We start from the raw sequence: 15,000 nt of genomic DNA on the forward strand, positions 1-15,000 counted from the left end.
GCCTTTGCAGGTCTTTTTTTGTTAAGTATTCTAATTTACTGAGATAATGACTTTTGTGTTTTCATTGGCTTTAAGCCATAATCATCAACATTACCAGAAATAAACACCTGGAATAGATCCCTCTGTGTGTAATGACTGTATATGATAGATCCCTCTGCGAGTAATGACTATATGATAGATCCCTCGGCGTGTAATGACTCTATATGATAGATCCCTCGGCGTGTAATGACTCTATATGATAGATCCCTCGGCGTGTAATGACTCTATATGATAGATCCCTCGGCGTGTAATGACTCTATATAATAGATCCCTCTGTGTGTAATGACTCTATATAATATAGGAGTTTCACTTTTTGTATTGAAGAACTGAAATAAATTTAACTTTTTGATTATATTCTAATTTAGTGAGATGCACCTGTGTATAATTAGTGCTTCGCTTGTGTAACTTACTGTACATGGATTAAGCTAGTAAGTAAATAAATGAAACAAGTGATGTGGGGTGCCCCCAATTTTTGATAACCAGTAAAGGTAAAGCAGACAGCTGTGGGCTTATTTTCTCAGGATGGGAAGGTCCCTGGTTTTTGGGCCCTTCCCAGCCCAGAAGTGGAGCATTACATGAAATGCTCTATGCTTCACCTTCGCTCTTCCCGATTTTCCTGGTGCGGTGGTAATCAGGGTAATGGTAGCTGGGCTTGATGTCAGGTGTTAATTGTCAAAAATCACAACTGGCATCAAGCACAGGAGTTAGCTATGGAGAGGTGTCTATCAGACACCCCCATTACTAACCCAATAAGAAAAAAATACACAGAAAAATACTTCATTTGAATTAACACTCCCCAACACTTTCCCTGCTTCACCACTTTATAAAAAAAAAAATCACGCAAGTCTGACATAGAACACAAGCGGAAACCTGAAAAACAAAGAGAAAGAAAAACGAGACACTATGCCTCGTTCACCAATTTATTAGAAAAAAAATGTTTGCACGCAGCTCTGACGTAGTCCAGCATTCCCCGAATCCGGCGACTGAATAACAGGATAACGCTCAGCCGCTGGGTCTCGCGGAGCGCGGCGTGAGCCGGCGACTGAATAACAGGATAACGCTCAGCCGCTGGGTCTCGCGGAGCGCGGCGTGAGCCGGCGACTGAATAACAGGATAACGCTCAGCCGCTGGGTCTCGCGGAGCGCGGCGTGAGCCGGCGTCTGAATAACAGGATAACGCTCAGTCGCTGGGTCTCGCGGAGCGCGGCATGAGCCGGCGTCTGAATAACAGGATAACACTCAGCCGCTGGGTCTCGCGGAGCGCGGCGTGAGCCGGCGTCTGAATAACAGGATAACGCTCAGTCGCTGGGTCTCGCGGAGCGCGGCGTGAGCCGGCGTCTGAATAACAGGATAACGCTCAGCCGCTGGGTCTCGCGGAGCGCGGCGTGAGCCGGCGTCTGAATAACAGGATAACGCTCAGCCGCTGGGTCTCGCGGAGCGCGGCGTGAGCCGGCGTCTGAATAACAGGATAACGCTCAGCCGCTGGGTCTCGCGGAGCGCGGCGTGAGCCGGCGACTCTAATGAGCGTTATTGTTACGGACGTCACCTGTGTTCAGAGCTGCCGGATCTTGGAGCGCGGCGTGAGCCGGCGACTGAATAGTGGTACAATGTTACTACTATTTGGGGAACAATGGGCTACATCGCAGCTGCTTCCATCATTTTTTCTAATAAATTGGTGAACAGCGACTCGTTTTTCTCTTTTTATGTTTTTAAGGTTTCCACTTGTGGTCTACGTGACGTTGGACGTACGTGTTTGTTTTTTTTATTAATTGGTGATCTAGGGAAAGTGTTGGGGAGGTTTATTCAAATAACATATTTTTTAGTGTTTTTTTTGGACTCCTGGGTTAGTAATGGGGGTGTCTGGCAGACGCCTCTCCATTACTAACCCCAGAGCTTGATGCCAGCTGTCATTTTTGACAATATCCGCAGTTGTCGGCTTTACCTTGGCTGGTTATCAAAAATATAAATGGGGACCCCACAGCGGTTTTTTTTTTTCATTTATTAGGTTAATCCATGTACAGTAAACACTAAACGTGCACTGCACTAATTATATACACAGTACAGACCAAAAGTTTGGACACATCTCATTTAAAGATTTTTCTGTATTTTCTTGACTATGACAATTGTACATTCACATTGAAGGCATCAAAACTATGAATTACCACATGTGGAATTATATACTTAACAAAAAAGTGTGAAACAACTGTAAATATGTCTTATATTCTAGGGTCTTCACAGTAGCCCCCTTTTGCTTTGATGACGGCTTTGCACACTCTTGGCATTCTCTTGGTGAGCTTCAAGAGGTAGTGCCCTCCCCTCTGGCGTCTGCACGTTGGTTTGATCCCTTCTGATTGTGTCATTGTGGAACATACCATTGTAAATAATTCAGGGGGTATATTCCAAAGGTTAAAATCATACATCAATAGAAAATGGGTTGTTGTTGATTTTTATTTTAAGTGCAGATGTTTTTCACAAATAATCTGGGTGACCGCCCCTGAAATAGATGAAAGCCCACCCATGATGGACATTCCCTTATAAGTGGCTGAATAGCAGATGAAGGGTCAGGACAGGTTGATAGGAAAAACGTATCACAGCGGTCACATTAATTTCCATTCACTTCATCTGGTTTGCATTTGTCAAGCATAGAAACTGCACCTGTCAAATGTGGAAGCGCACATGCTACCGAAGTGCCATCAATCAGGGGCCATCTGCACAACAGATGCAAATAACCGGTGATGGCCGGCTGCACGGATCGCTCTCATCACACCTCCGATCAGCCAAGCCGGGATATGGCAGATCCATCCTGACCCCGGAAAATCACCCAACAACATGACGTATGTGCGACTGGAAACGGATACACCATGAATATTAGAACGGGGGAGCTCGGCCACACGGGACACAGGGGCCTGAATGACGGAAGGGGAAGGCCCGACCGCCTGGGACAAGGGGAGGCCCGGCTGTACAGGACAGGACGGGGGAGGCCCGGCCGCACGGGACAAGGAGAGGCCCGGCCGCACGGGGGCCTGAATGACGGAAGGGGAAGGCCCGGCCGCACGGGACAAGGAGAGGCCCGGCCGCACGGGACAAGGAGAGGCCCGGCCGCACGGGACAAGGAGAGGCCCGGCCGCACGGGACAAGGAGAGGCCCGGCCGCACGGGACAAGGAGAGGCCCGGCCGCACGGGGGCCTGAATGACGGAAGGGGAAGGCCCGGCCGCACGGGACAAGGAGAGGCCCGGCCGCACGGGACACGGGGGCCTGAATGACGGAAGGGGAAGGCCCGGCCGCACGGGACAAGGAGAGGCCCGGCCGCACGGGACAAGGAGAGGCCCGGCCGCACGGGACAAGGAGAGGCCCGGCCGCACGGGACAAGGAGAGGCCCGGCCGCACGGGGGCCTGAATGACGGAAGGGGAAGGCCCGGCCGCACGGGACAAGGAGAGGCCCGGCCGCACGGGACAAGGAGAGGCCCGGCCGCACGGGACAAGGAGAGGCCCGGCCGCACGGGACAAGGAGAGGCCCGGCCGCACGGGACAAGGAGAGGCCCGGCCGCACGGGGGCCTGAATGACGGAAGGGGAAGGCCCGGCCGCACGGGACAAGGAGAGGCCCGGCCGCACGGGACACGGGGGCCTGAATGACGGAAGGGGAAGGCCCGGCCGCACGGGACAAGGAGAGGCCCGGCCGCACGGGACAAAGAGAGGCCCGGCCGCACGGGACACGGGGGCCTGAATGACGGAAGGGAAAGGCCCGACCGCCTGGGACAAGGAGAGGCCCGGCTACCTGGGGCAAGGAGAGGCCCAGCCACACGGGACACGGGGGCCTGAATGACGGAAGGGGAAGGCCCGACCGCCTGGGACAAGGAGAGGCCCGGCTACCTGGGGCAAGGAGAGGCCCGGCCGCCTGGGGCAAGGAGAGGCCCGGCCGCACGGGACAAGGAGAGGCCCGGCCGCACGGGACAAGGAGAGGCCCGGCCGCACGGGACAAGGAGAGGCTGGAAGTGGGGGGGGGGGGTCCCTTTTTTTTTCCATCTGGTGTGCAGGCAGCCATAGGGTCCAACAACACATCACAGATTTGATGTGGATTTTCCCGCAGCATTTTCTCATCTAAATCCGCACGTCTTACTTACAGATTATGTGGAGAATGTCACCTGAGTGTAAGAGTGAAAACTCCACTGAATCCCACACACAAAATTGCAATGCAGATTTTAAAACGTGCAGAAAGTTTCCCCAATCCCAATAACTTATCTGGTACTGTCATACGCTGCAGCTTTCTGCAGACAAATCCAGCCTGTGTGCATTCAGTCTTAGGGTATTGTGGCACGTCAGGAGATTTGCAGCAGATTTTGTGCTACGTATGGACATTCCTGATTTTTCTAGAGTATTTGCCACATATTTCACTCTGCCTTACAAAAAAAGAAAAAAAAACAAACAGATTTTAAAGGGCTTTTCCACTACAGCGATACAATGACCTGTCCTCAGGGTAGATCATCATTAGCAGAGCGAAGAGGTCCGACACTCCCAGAAATCAGCCGCTAACATCTCCGGCAGCAGATACGCAGCGTGTGAACACAGCCCAGCAGGCTGATCTGCTGCAGGCGCGGAGGTCGCCGAACAACTTTATAATTATCAGATCTTTCCTAGATTAGTTAATAACATAAATGGGACACGTAAGGAACGCTACAAGCAGGAGCACGCTCTATAAAACATACCAGTTTGGTGGCTGTCGGCTGATAACAGTGAGCAACGGGAGACGGTGACTTTTCCATTTATTTTTTAAATAAATACAATTTACAGAAAAACAAATTGATGGTTTCTGGTTTGCGGTTGACATGAAACATCAGATGAGAATTTGATATGATTGATTATTGGGGGAGGGTACGGAGATTGCATTACATGATGTAAACCGGGGCGTAGGGGTGAACCTCGCCCTAAACTCCCCGATAATCAGTGTAATACTGCAAAACGATCCTCCGATCAGCAATACCATGATTCCTCCGGCGGTCCCTCTCCAGACACAAAGCACGACCCCCATTAAACTCATCATCAGACACATTGATCTCTGGTCATGGGTCATGCAGACCCCGGCCGCTCCGCTCCTCCGGCCGCTTCCCAAAAATACAGTTTAAAAGAAACAAAAATACACATTTCCTATGGAATATATTACAATTCTGTCATAAAAATACTTTGCTGCCCAAAGTTAAGAAAAAAAAAAATCCTCCTCCCCCTTAAATAATCCTTTCAGAAAAACTAACGAACCCAGAGACGACATTCAAAAAAGATCAAAGGATAAAGATTTTTTTGCCTTCGGGGAGAGGCGGCGGCCAGCGAGGGAGATTTTTTTGGTTATAGTTTTTTCGTGTTTTTTTTCTATAAAACTATTCTTTTAAGAGCTCTGCTTTACAAAAAGGGAAAAAAAAATGTCCGACTTGGGAGTTTGTAGGAACAGAGAGGGAAGTGACCAGACAAAAGGGAGAACGTGTTTATTACAAGTGCAGACGTCTGCCGATCACAGCTCCGCTCCTCAGTCTCCAGGAGGAAAAGACCCAGCGCTCCCCGGACCCCCGACTCCTCACTCATTCAGGGCCAGGATAATGTCGTCCTCCAGATCCGAGTTATCAGAACTGTCAGCTGTGGAGGGAAGAGACAAGTCAGCGAGAACGGGGCCAGAGATCAGCGGTGACATCACTGAGAACGGGGCCAGAGATCAGCGGTGACATCACTGAGAACGGGGCCAGAGATCAGCGGTGACATCACTGACAACGGGGCCAGAGATCAGCGGTGACATCACTGAGAACGGGGCCAGAGATCAGCGGTGACATCACTGAGAACGGGGCCAGAGATCAGCGGTGACATCACTGACAACGGGGCCAGAGATCAGCGGTGACATCACTGACAACGGGGCCAGAGATCAGCGGTGACATCACTGACAACGGGGCCAGAGATCAGCGGTGACATCACTGAGAACGGGGCCAGAGATCAGCGGTGACATCACTGAGAACGGGGCCAGAGATCAGCGGTGACATCACTGAGAACGGGGCCAGAGATCAGCGGTGACATCACTGAGAACGGGGCCAGAGATCAGCGGTGACATCACTGAGAACGGGGCCAGAGATCAGCGGTGACATCACTGAGAACGGGGCCAGAGATCAGCGGTGACATCACTGAGAACGGGGCCAGAGATCAGCGGTGACATCACTGAGAACGGGGCCAGAGATCAGCGGTGACATCACTGACAACGGGGCCAGAGATCAGCGGTGACATCACTGACAACGGGGCCAGAGATCAGCGGTGACATCACTGACAACGGGGCCAGAGATCAGCGGTGACATCACTGAGAACGGGGCCAGAGATCAGCGGTGACATCACTGAGAACGGGGCCTATCCATCACCAGAGATCAGTGGGGACATCAGTCCCTGTTTGCAGATATTACTACACGTTTTTGTCATGGTGGGATGCTGCGGACCATTATACATGAAGGAGTTGGGATGTTCACTACTTACAGTCTCCCAGTATCATCTCCACTTCTGGGTCAATGTCCGAGTCTTCATCGTGACCATCGTCATCGTCACCATCGTCTTCTTCATCCTCCAGCAGATTGGCGAGTTCTTCATCATCGGAGGGGGAGAAGTCGTTCTCTCCGTCCTCTCCCGCCTGCTCCCCCGCTTCCTCCTCTTCCTCCAGTTCGGCGTCCAACAGGGGTCCCAGATCGTCAGAGTCATCGTCATCATCATCATCCTCGTCTTCTTGTTCTTCCTCTTCCTAAAAGTGAAGGGCCGCAAATTAGAAACCTCAAAATGAATGAAGCCGAGAACCAGGAATCTCTCCCCCGTCCATTCTCCTGTGACAGAACCTGATCCCATCCCCCCACGTACGAGACAATGGAGGCCAAAATCTAGTCATAGACCTCCAGCGGAGACGTTCCTCTACCTGATCCTCCTCCTCGTCTTCATCCTCTGCCAGCCGCTGCCTCCCGACCTCATAGAGCCGGCAGACGGTGTCCATGTTCAGGGAATCCATCGTTCCTTGGTTCTGAGATCAGAAATATCAGGTTAATACAGAAACAAATACATCGCCCCCGGTACCATCGCAGCGCCGCAGACCCCCGCACACCTCTATGACAGCCAGGTAGCAATCTTTGGTGTCGGTGCACAGGTCGAATATGTTCCTCTTCACATCAATGGTGGCTGTAAAGTAAATGACACAACTAGGTTCAGAAAAAAGGAAAAAAAGTCCAGGTCTCATTCACACGTCCAATTTTCATGGATAGAACAACTATCAATTGGAGCCAATGCAGCTGTTCACGCTTTTGTGAATTTTTGGGGGCTCATGAGTTTGCAAAAAAAGAAAACCTCACGGACACATCGCTCCGTTATAGTCATATGTTAAAAGAAAAAATGGATGAGGACCAAGTAAAAGCAGAAAATAAAAGGGAAAAATTATACATTAAGAGCTGCAGAGGATCGGATAGATCACAATCAGCATGTCCTAACCCTGCAGGGGGGCAGGCGACGGTCACTGCGGGGATGGGGGGCAGGCGACGGTCACTGCGGGGATGGGGGAGCAGGCGACGGTCACTGCGGGGATGGGGGAGCAGGCGACGGTCACTGCGGGGATGGGGGAGCAGGCGACGGTCACTGCGGGGATGGGGGAGCAGGCGACGGTCACTGCGGGGATGGGGGAGCAGGCGACGGTCACTGCGGGGATGGGGGAGCAGGCGACGGTCACTGCGGGGATGGGGGAGCAGGCGACGGTCACTGCGGGGATGGGGGAGCAGGCGACGGTCACTGCGGGGAGGGGGGAGCAGGCGACGGTCACTGCAGGGAGGGGGGAGCAGGCGACGGTCACTGCAGGGAGGGGGGAGCAGGCGACGGTCACTGCGGGGAGGGGGGAGCAGGCGACGGTCACTGCGGGGAGGGGGGAGCAGGCGACGGTCACTGCGGGGAGGGGGGAGCAGGCGACGGTCACTGCGGGGAGGGGGGAGCAGGCGACGGTCACTGCGGGGAGGGGGGAGCAGGCGACGGTCACTGCGGGGAGGGGGCAGCAGGCGACGGTCACTGCGGGGAGGGGGCAGCAGGCGACGGTCACTGCGGGGAGGGGGCAGCAGGCGACGGTCACTGCGGGGAGGGGGCAGCAGGCGACGGTCACTGCGGGGAGGGGGCAGCAGGCGACGGTCACTGCGGGGAGGGGGGAGCAGGCGACGGTCACTGCGGGGAGGGGGGAGCAGGCGACGGTCACTGCGGGGAGGGGGGAGCAGGCGACGGTCACTGCGGGGAGGGGGAGCAGGCGACGGTCACTGCGGGGAGGGGGGAGCAGGCGACGGTCACTGCGGGGAGGGGGGAGCAGGCGACGGTCACTGCGGGGAGGGGGGAGCAGGCGACGGTCACTGCGGGGAGGGGGGAGCAGGCGACGGTCACTGCGGGGAGGGGGGAGCAGGCGACGGTCACTGCGGGGAGGGGGGAGCAGGCGACGGTCACTGCGGGGAGGGGGGAGCAGGCGACGGTCACTGCGGGGAGGGGGGAGCAGGCGACGGTCACTGCGGGGAGGGGGGAGCAGGCGAGGGTCACTGCGGGGAGGGGGGAGCAGGCGAGGGTCACTGCGGGGAGGGGGGAGCAGGCGACGGTCACTGCGGGGAGGGGGGAGCAGGCGACGGTCACTGCGGGGAGGGGGGAGCAGGCGACGGTCACTGCGGGGAGGGGGGAGCAGGCGACGGTCACTGCGGGGAGGGGGGAGCAGGCGACGGTCACTGCGGGGAGGGGGGAGCAGGCGACGGTCACTGCGGGGAGGGGGGAGCAGGCGACGGTCACTGCGGGGAGGGGGGAGCAGGCGACGGTCACTGCGGGGAGGGGGCAGCAGGCGACGGTCACTGCGGGGAGGGGGGAGCAGGCGACGGTCACTGCGGGGAGGGGGGAGCAGGCGACGGTCACTGCGGGGAGGGGGGAGCAGGCGACGGTCACTGCGGGGAGGGGGGAGCAGGCGACGGTCACTGCGGGGAGGGGGGGGCAGGAGACGGTCACTGCGGGGAGGGGGGAGCAGGCGACGGTCACTGCGGGGAGGGGGGAGCAGGCGACGGTCACTGCGGGGAGGGGGGAGCAGGCGACGGTCACTGCGGGGAGGGGGGAGCAGGCGACGGTCACTGCGGGGAGGGGGGGGCAGGAGACGGTCACTGCGGGGAGGGGGGAGCAGGCGACGGTCACTGCGGGGAGGGGGGAGCAGGCGACGGTCACTGCGGGGAGGGGGGGGCAGGAGACGGTCACTGCGGGGAGGGGGGAGCAGGAGACGGTCACTGCGGGGAGGGGGGAGCAGCCGACGGTCACTGCGGGGAGGGGGGAGCAGGCGACGGTCACTGCGGGGAGGGGGCAGCAGGCGACGGTCACTGCGGGGAGGGGGGAGCAGGCGACGGTCACTGCGGGGAGGGGGGAGCAGGCGACGGTCACTGCGGGGAGGGGGGGGCAGGAGACGGTCACTGCGGGGAGGGGGCAGCAGGCGACGGTCACTGCGGGGAGGGGGGAGCAGGCGACGGTCACTGCGGGGAGGGGGGAGCAGGCGACGGTCACTGCGGGGAGGGGGGAGCAGGCGACGGTCACTGCGGGGAGGGGGGGGCAGGAGACGGTCACTGCGGGGAGGGGGGAGCAGGCGACGGTCACTGCGGGGAGGGGGGAGCAGGCGACGGTCACTGCGGGGAGGGGGGGGCAGGAGACGGTCACTGCGGGGAGGGGGGAGCAGGAGACAGTCACTGCGGGGAGGGGGGAGCAGCCGACGGTCACTGCGGGGAGGGGGGAGCAGGCGACGGTCACTGCGGGGAGGGGGCAGCAGGCGACGGTCACTGCGGGGAGGGGGGAGCAGGCGACGGTCACTGCGGGGAGGGGGGAGCAGGCGACGGTCACTGCGGGGAGGGGGGAGCAGGCGACGGTCACTGCGGGGAGGGGGGGGCAGGAGACGGTCACTGCGGGGAGGGGGCAGCAGGCGACGGTCACTGCGGGGAGGGGGGAGCAGGCGACGGTCACTGCGGGGAGGGGGGAGCAGGCGACGGTCACTGCGGGGAGGGGGGAGCAGGCGACGGTCACTGCGGGGAGGGGGGGGCAGGAGACGGTCACTGCGGGGAGGGGGGAGCAGGCGACGGTCACTGCGGGGAGGGGGGAGCAGGCGACGGTCACTGCGGGGAGGGGGGGGCAGGAGACGGTCACTGCGGGGAGGGGGGAGCAGGAGACAGTCACTGCGGGGAGGGGGGAGCAGCCGACGGTCACTGCGGGGAGGGGGGAGCAGGCGACGGTCACTGCGGGGAGGGGGCAGCAGGCGACGGTCACTGCGGGGAGGGGGCAGCAGGCGACGGTCACTGCGGGGAGGGGGGAGCAGGCGACGGTCACTGCGGGGAGGGGGGAGCAGGCGACGGTCACTGCGGGGAGGGGGGGGCAGGAGACGGTCACTGCGGGGAGGGGGGAGCAGGAGACGGTCACTGCGGGGAGGGGGGAGCAGCCGACGGTCACTGCGGGGAGGGGGGAGCAGGCGACGGTCACTGCGGGGAGGGGGCAGCAGGCGACGGTCACTGCGGGGAGGGGGGAGCAGGCGACGGTCACTGCGGGGAGGGGGGGGCAGGAGACGGTCACTGCGGGGAGGGGGGAGCAGGCGACGGTCACTGCGGGGAGGGGGGAGCAGGCGACGGTCACTGCGGGGAGGGGGGGGCAGGAGACGGTCACTGCGGGGAGGGGGGAGCAGGAGACAGTCACTGCGGGGAGGGGGGAGCAGCCGACGGTCACTGCGGGGAGGGGGGAGCAGGCGACGGTCACTGCGGGGAGGGGGCAGCAGGCGACGGTCACTGCGGGGAGGGGGGAGCAGGCGACGGTCACTGCGGGGAGGGGGGAGCAGGCGACGGTCACTGCGGGGAGGGGGGGGCAGGAGACGGTCACTGCGGGGAGGGGGCAGCAGGCGACGGTCACTGCGGGGAGGGGGGAGCAGGCGACGGTCACTGCGGGGAGGGGGGAGCAGGCGACGGTCACTGCGGGGAGGGGGGAGCAGGCGACGGTCACTGCGGGGAGGGGGGGGCAGGAGACGGTCACTGCGGGGAGGGGGGAGCAGGCGACGGTCACTGCGGGGAGGGGGGAGCAGGCGACGGTCACTGCGGGGAGGGGGGGGCAGGAGACGGTCACTGCGGGGAGGGGGGAGCAGGAGACAGTCACTGCGGGGAGGGGGGAGCAGCCGACGGTCACTGCGGGGAGGGGGGAGCAGGCGACGGTCACTGCGGGGAGGGGGCAGCAGGCGACGGTCACTGCGGGGAGGGGGGAGCAGGCGACGGTCACTGCGGGGAGGGGGGAGCAGGCGACGGTCACTGCGGGGAGGGGGGAGCAGGCGACGGTCACTGCGGGGAGGGGGGGGCAGGAGACGGTCACTGCGGGGAGGGGGCAGCAGGCGACGGTCACTGCGGGGAGGGGGGAGCAGGCGACGGTCACTGCGGGGAGGGGGGAGCAGGCGACGGTCACTGCGGGGAGGGGGGAGCAGGCGACGGTCACTGCGGGGAGGGGGGGGCAGGAGACGGTCACTGCGGGGAGGGGGGAGCAGGCGACGGTCACTGCGGGGAGGGGGGAGCAGGCGACGGTCACTGCGGGGAGGGGGGGGCAGGAGACGGTCACTGCGGGGAGGGGGGAGCAGGAGACAGTCACTGCGGGGAGGGGGGAGCAGCCGACGGTCACTGCGGGGAGGGGGGAGCAGGCGACGGTCACTGCGGGGAGGGGGCAGCAGGCGACGGTCACTGCGGGGAGGGGGGAGCAGGCGACGGTCACTGCGGGGAGGGGGGAGCAGGCGACGGTCACTGCGGGGAGGGGGGAGCAGGCGACGGTCACTGCGGGGAGGGGGGGGCAGGAGACGGTCACTGCGGGGAGGGGGCAGCAGGCGACGGTCACTGCGGGGAGGGGGCAGCAGGCGACGGTCACTGCGGGGAGGGGGGAGCAGGCGACGGTCACTGCGGGGAGGGGGGAGCAGGCGACGGTCACTGCGGGGAGGGGGGAGCAGGCGACGGTCACTGCGGGGAGGGGGGAGCAGGCGACGGTCACTGCGGGGAGGGGGGGGCAGGAGACGGTCACTGCGGGGAGGGGGGAGCAGGCGACGGTCACTGCGGGGAGGGGGGAGCAGGCGACGGTCACTGCGGGGAGGGGGGAGCAGGCGACGGTCACTGCGGGGAGGGGGGGGCAGGAGACAGTCACTGCGGGGAGGGGGGAGCAGCCGACGGTTACTGCGGGGAGGGGGGAGCAGGCGACGGTCACTGCGGGGAGGGGGGAGCAGGCGACGGTCACTGCGGGGAGGGGGGGGCAGGAGACAGTCACTGCGGGGAGGGGGGAGCAGCCGACGGTCACTGCGGGGAGGGGGGAGCAGGCGACGGTCACTGCGGGGAGGGGGGAGCAGGCGACGGTCACTGCGGGGAGGGGGGAGCAGGCGACGGTCACTGCGGGGAGGGGGGGGCAGGAGACAGTCACTGCGGGGAGGGGGGTGCAGGAGACAGTCACTGCGGGGAGGGGGGGGCAGGAGACAGTCACTGCGGGGAGGGAGGGCAGGCGACGGTCACTGCGGGGAGGGAGGGCAGGTGGTCACTGCAGGGGGAAAGGGGCAGGTGACGGTCACTGCAGGAAGTCCTCTACTAGTAATTGCCCTCCTGCCGGTGACACCATCGCCCTGTGGACCAACGCGTCTTGGCACTATCCGCCCTCATGGCACTGACAACGGTCAGAGACTGCACCGATGTTCAGGTTTTGGGTGATAATTGCTTTTGAAGCCTTCTTTGTGCCTGGAAATCCTCCCGGTTTATCACTCACCGATGGGTTTGTAATCTGTGGCGTTAAACGTGCGGAAAGAGGAACCAAATGGACTCTTCATCTTCTCCTCCAGGAGGTCGTCCTCATCGTCGGCCTGCAGCATGGCTGCCAGAACAGAGGAGACAGACATTACAGGACAGAAGGACGGAAGAGGAGGAGTGGAGGCGGCGGAAACTCCGGGCGCTCACCTCCATACATCACCGTCCCCGTGTTATTGAAGACCACGCGGCACTGATCCAGGTCTGGCACCGTGTGGAGGAGGTGGAAGGTTCGCAGGTCCCACTTCAGCAGACGGTTATGGAAACCACATCACAGGAAATGGACAGAAATAAAATCATCTACAGGGAAAAGTTCTGCAACTTTCCCCAGACTGGATACAATCCATCAAAGTTTTCAAGATGTCTGCTTGTTGTCAATAAAAACAAATCTTGATTTAATAGTGACATCATTACAAGTGAATGGAGTCCATGTTGTAGTTTCTACTTCTAAATTGGCCCTATGATCTGACAGCAAGCAGTGATATTGAAAACTACATGTATACGAGCCCCGTGCTGAGACTCCGCAGAGGATACAATCTCGGTGTTGACTATGACCTCCAGGCCGTTCGGATGGAAAACTCCACTGATGTTCATGTTGAACTTGTCAAACTTGTGAATGGCTTGAGTGGAGCGCACGTCCCATAGGACCCCGTCATTCAGTACCAGGTCGTCGGTGGGGTTGAAGGTGGCGCAGTTACGCTTGTAGTTATTGGCCAGGTCCGGATTGTATAAAGTCAGCAGCTTCTGCCCGGTCTGGATGTCATAAATCTGTAGGAGATACCGAGGGTGAACACATAAGAAATCTGCTGCAGAGTATTGGCGAGCGGCCTGCAGAGAACCACCACAAGCCGGCGTGCACGGCCATCAGGGGATGGAGCAAGGACCATTAAAGTCCTGCAACTGTACAAGATCCAGTCCTCTGTGTGTCCTTCGCCCACAGAGCATTGCAGACAGATGTGCTGCACCCTCAGCCGTGAGATCAGGGGCAGCTTAGTTTTTCAGCAAGCAGAGATATTGAAAATGGTGACAGCTGATGTGTATTAGAAAGTTGCAGAACTTTTCATTGTGGCTGTCGGGGAGATGCCGCAGCTCGGGTTATTCAGAATGAGGGAAAGTAATTGTTCTGAAAATAATCTGTAGGACCTGTTTGATCCATCTGGAGGTGTCGTATCTGCACGGCAACGAGGTTTACAGATCCCGATCACTTCTATAAAGCAACTAAGCCTGCCGAGTGTGAGCCTGCCGAGTGTGAACCTGCCGAGTGTGAACCTGCCCAAAAATTAATATCCTGAGCAGCAAACAACGAAGTCTAGGGGCCGATGAGCGAAGCAAGGGCCCGCACACGTAAAGGTCAGTCTCATCAGGACCGCACCGCTACTCCTCCATGTTGGGGGAGATGCACTCATAACGATTGACATAAAGGTCACGCCACTGGCCCGAATTGTGTGCTCTCCCATGCTGATAGAGACCTCATTACCTCTGCAGCATCGAAGGAGCGCAGGGGGACTAAAGCAGCCGGACGCAGCAATCCAGTGAGCATCAGAGCAGCGCTTACAAGCTCTGGGCTACAAATCTGGCAAGCACCAACTGCGTGCTTAGGACACCGACCATTGCCGATATAAGACAGAGGTGATCGGTAACCTAGGAAATAAGCTGTAACCAATAGAATTATAAATCCCTCTGTTCTTGAGAACAGAGGCCTTTTTTCACAAGAGGCAAGTTGCAGAGTTCCTGGTTTGCACAAACACTTTGCAATTTTACCCACTTGTGATTATGAGAATCATCCGCCAGCTTGGACCTCGTTACCGCCAGTGTTACCCCTCGGCCTATGACGCACAGGCTGAGCGGCCTCCAGAGATGCTAATTACTCACATGAGCGACGTCTTCCTTGGTGCCGATGACTCGGTCCTGGGACAGTTTGCTAAACTCCACATAATGATCCTCAGTAAAAGAGTGCCTGGAAATCAACAAGACAGAGTGAGACACTAAGAACAGAGGGACCTCCACCGCCCCTACCCGAAACCCACTCACTTCATGTCAAAGACGGACTTCATGCCCCATAGTGCAGAAAGCGGCTGACTCCATGTGGCGGCAGTGAGAAGAAGGGATCCATCCTGCGGGAACAGA

The 15,000-nt window shown here is 59.5% G+C and overlaps 1 protein-coding gene across 1 annotated transcript in view; it reads right to left on the reverse strand.

Moving 5' to 3' along the window:
- Positions 1-4,783: 4,783 nt before the first annotated feature.
- The window catches only part of DCAF1 (DDB1 and CUL4 associated factor 1), a 49,343-nt gene continuing 39,126 nt past the window's right edge, over positions 4,784-15,000 (reverse strand). The window contains exons 16-24 of the mRNA XM_073645153.1: positions 14,905-14,987; positions 14,746-14,830; positions 13,408-13,641; positions 13,024-13,117; positions 12,836-12,940; positions 7,146-7,219; positions 6,963-7,064; positions 6,536-6,794; positions 4,784-5,662 (exon numbers count right to left, since the gene is read on the reverse strand). Coding sequence (XP_073501254.1) covers positions 5,604-5,662; positions 6,536-6,794; positions 6,963-7,064; positions 7,146-7,219; positions 12,836-12,940; positions 13,024-13,117; positions 13,408-13,641; positions 14,746-14,830; positions 14,905-14,987 — 1,095 coding nt within the window. The 3' untranslated portion in view covers positions 4,784-5,603. The remainder of the gene's footprint in view (positions 5,663-6,535; positions 6,795-6,962; positions 7,065-7,145; positions 7,220-12,835; positions 12,941-13,023; positions 13,118-13,407; positions 13,642-14,745; positions 14,831-14,904; positions 14,988-15,000) is intronic.

Source organism: Phyllobates terribilis, unplaced genomic scaffold (assembly GCF_046119375.1).
Source record: "Phyllobates terribilis strain yellow unplaced genomic scaffold, ASM4611937v1 Scaffold_8__6_contigs__length_399053987, whole genome shotgun sequence".
Lineage (NCBI taxonomy): Eukaryota > Metazoa > Chordata > Amphibia > Anura > Dendrobatidae > Phyllobates > Phyllobates terribilis.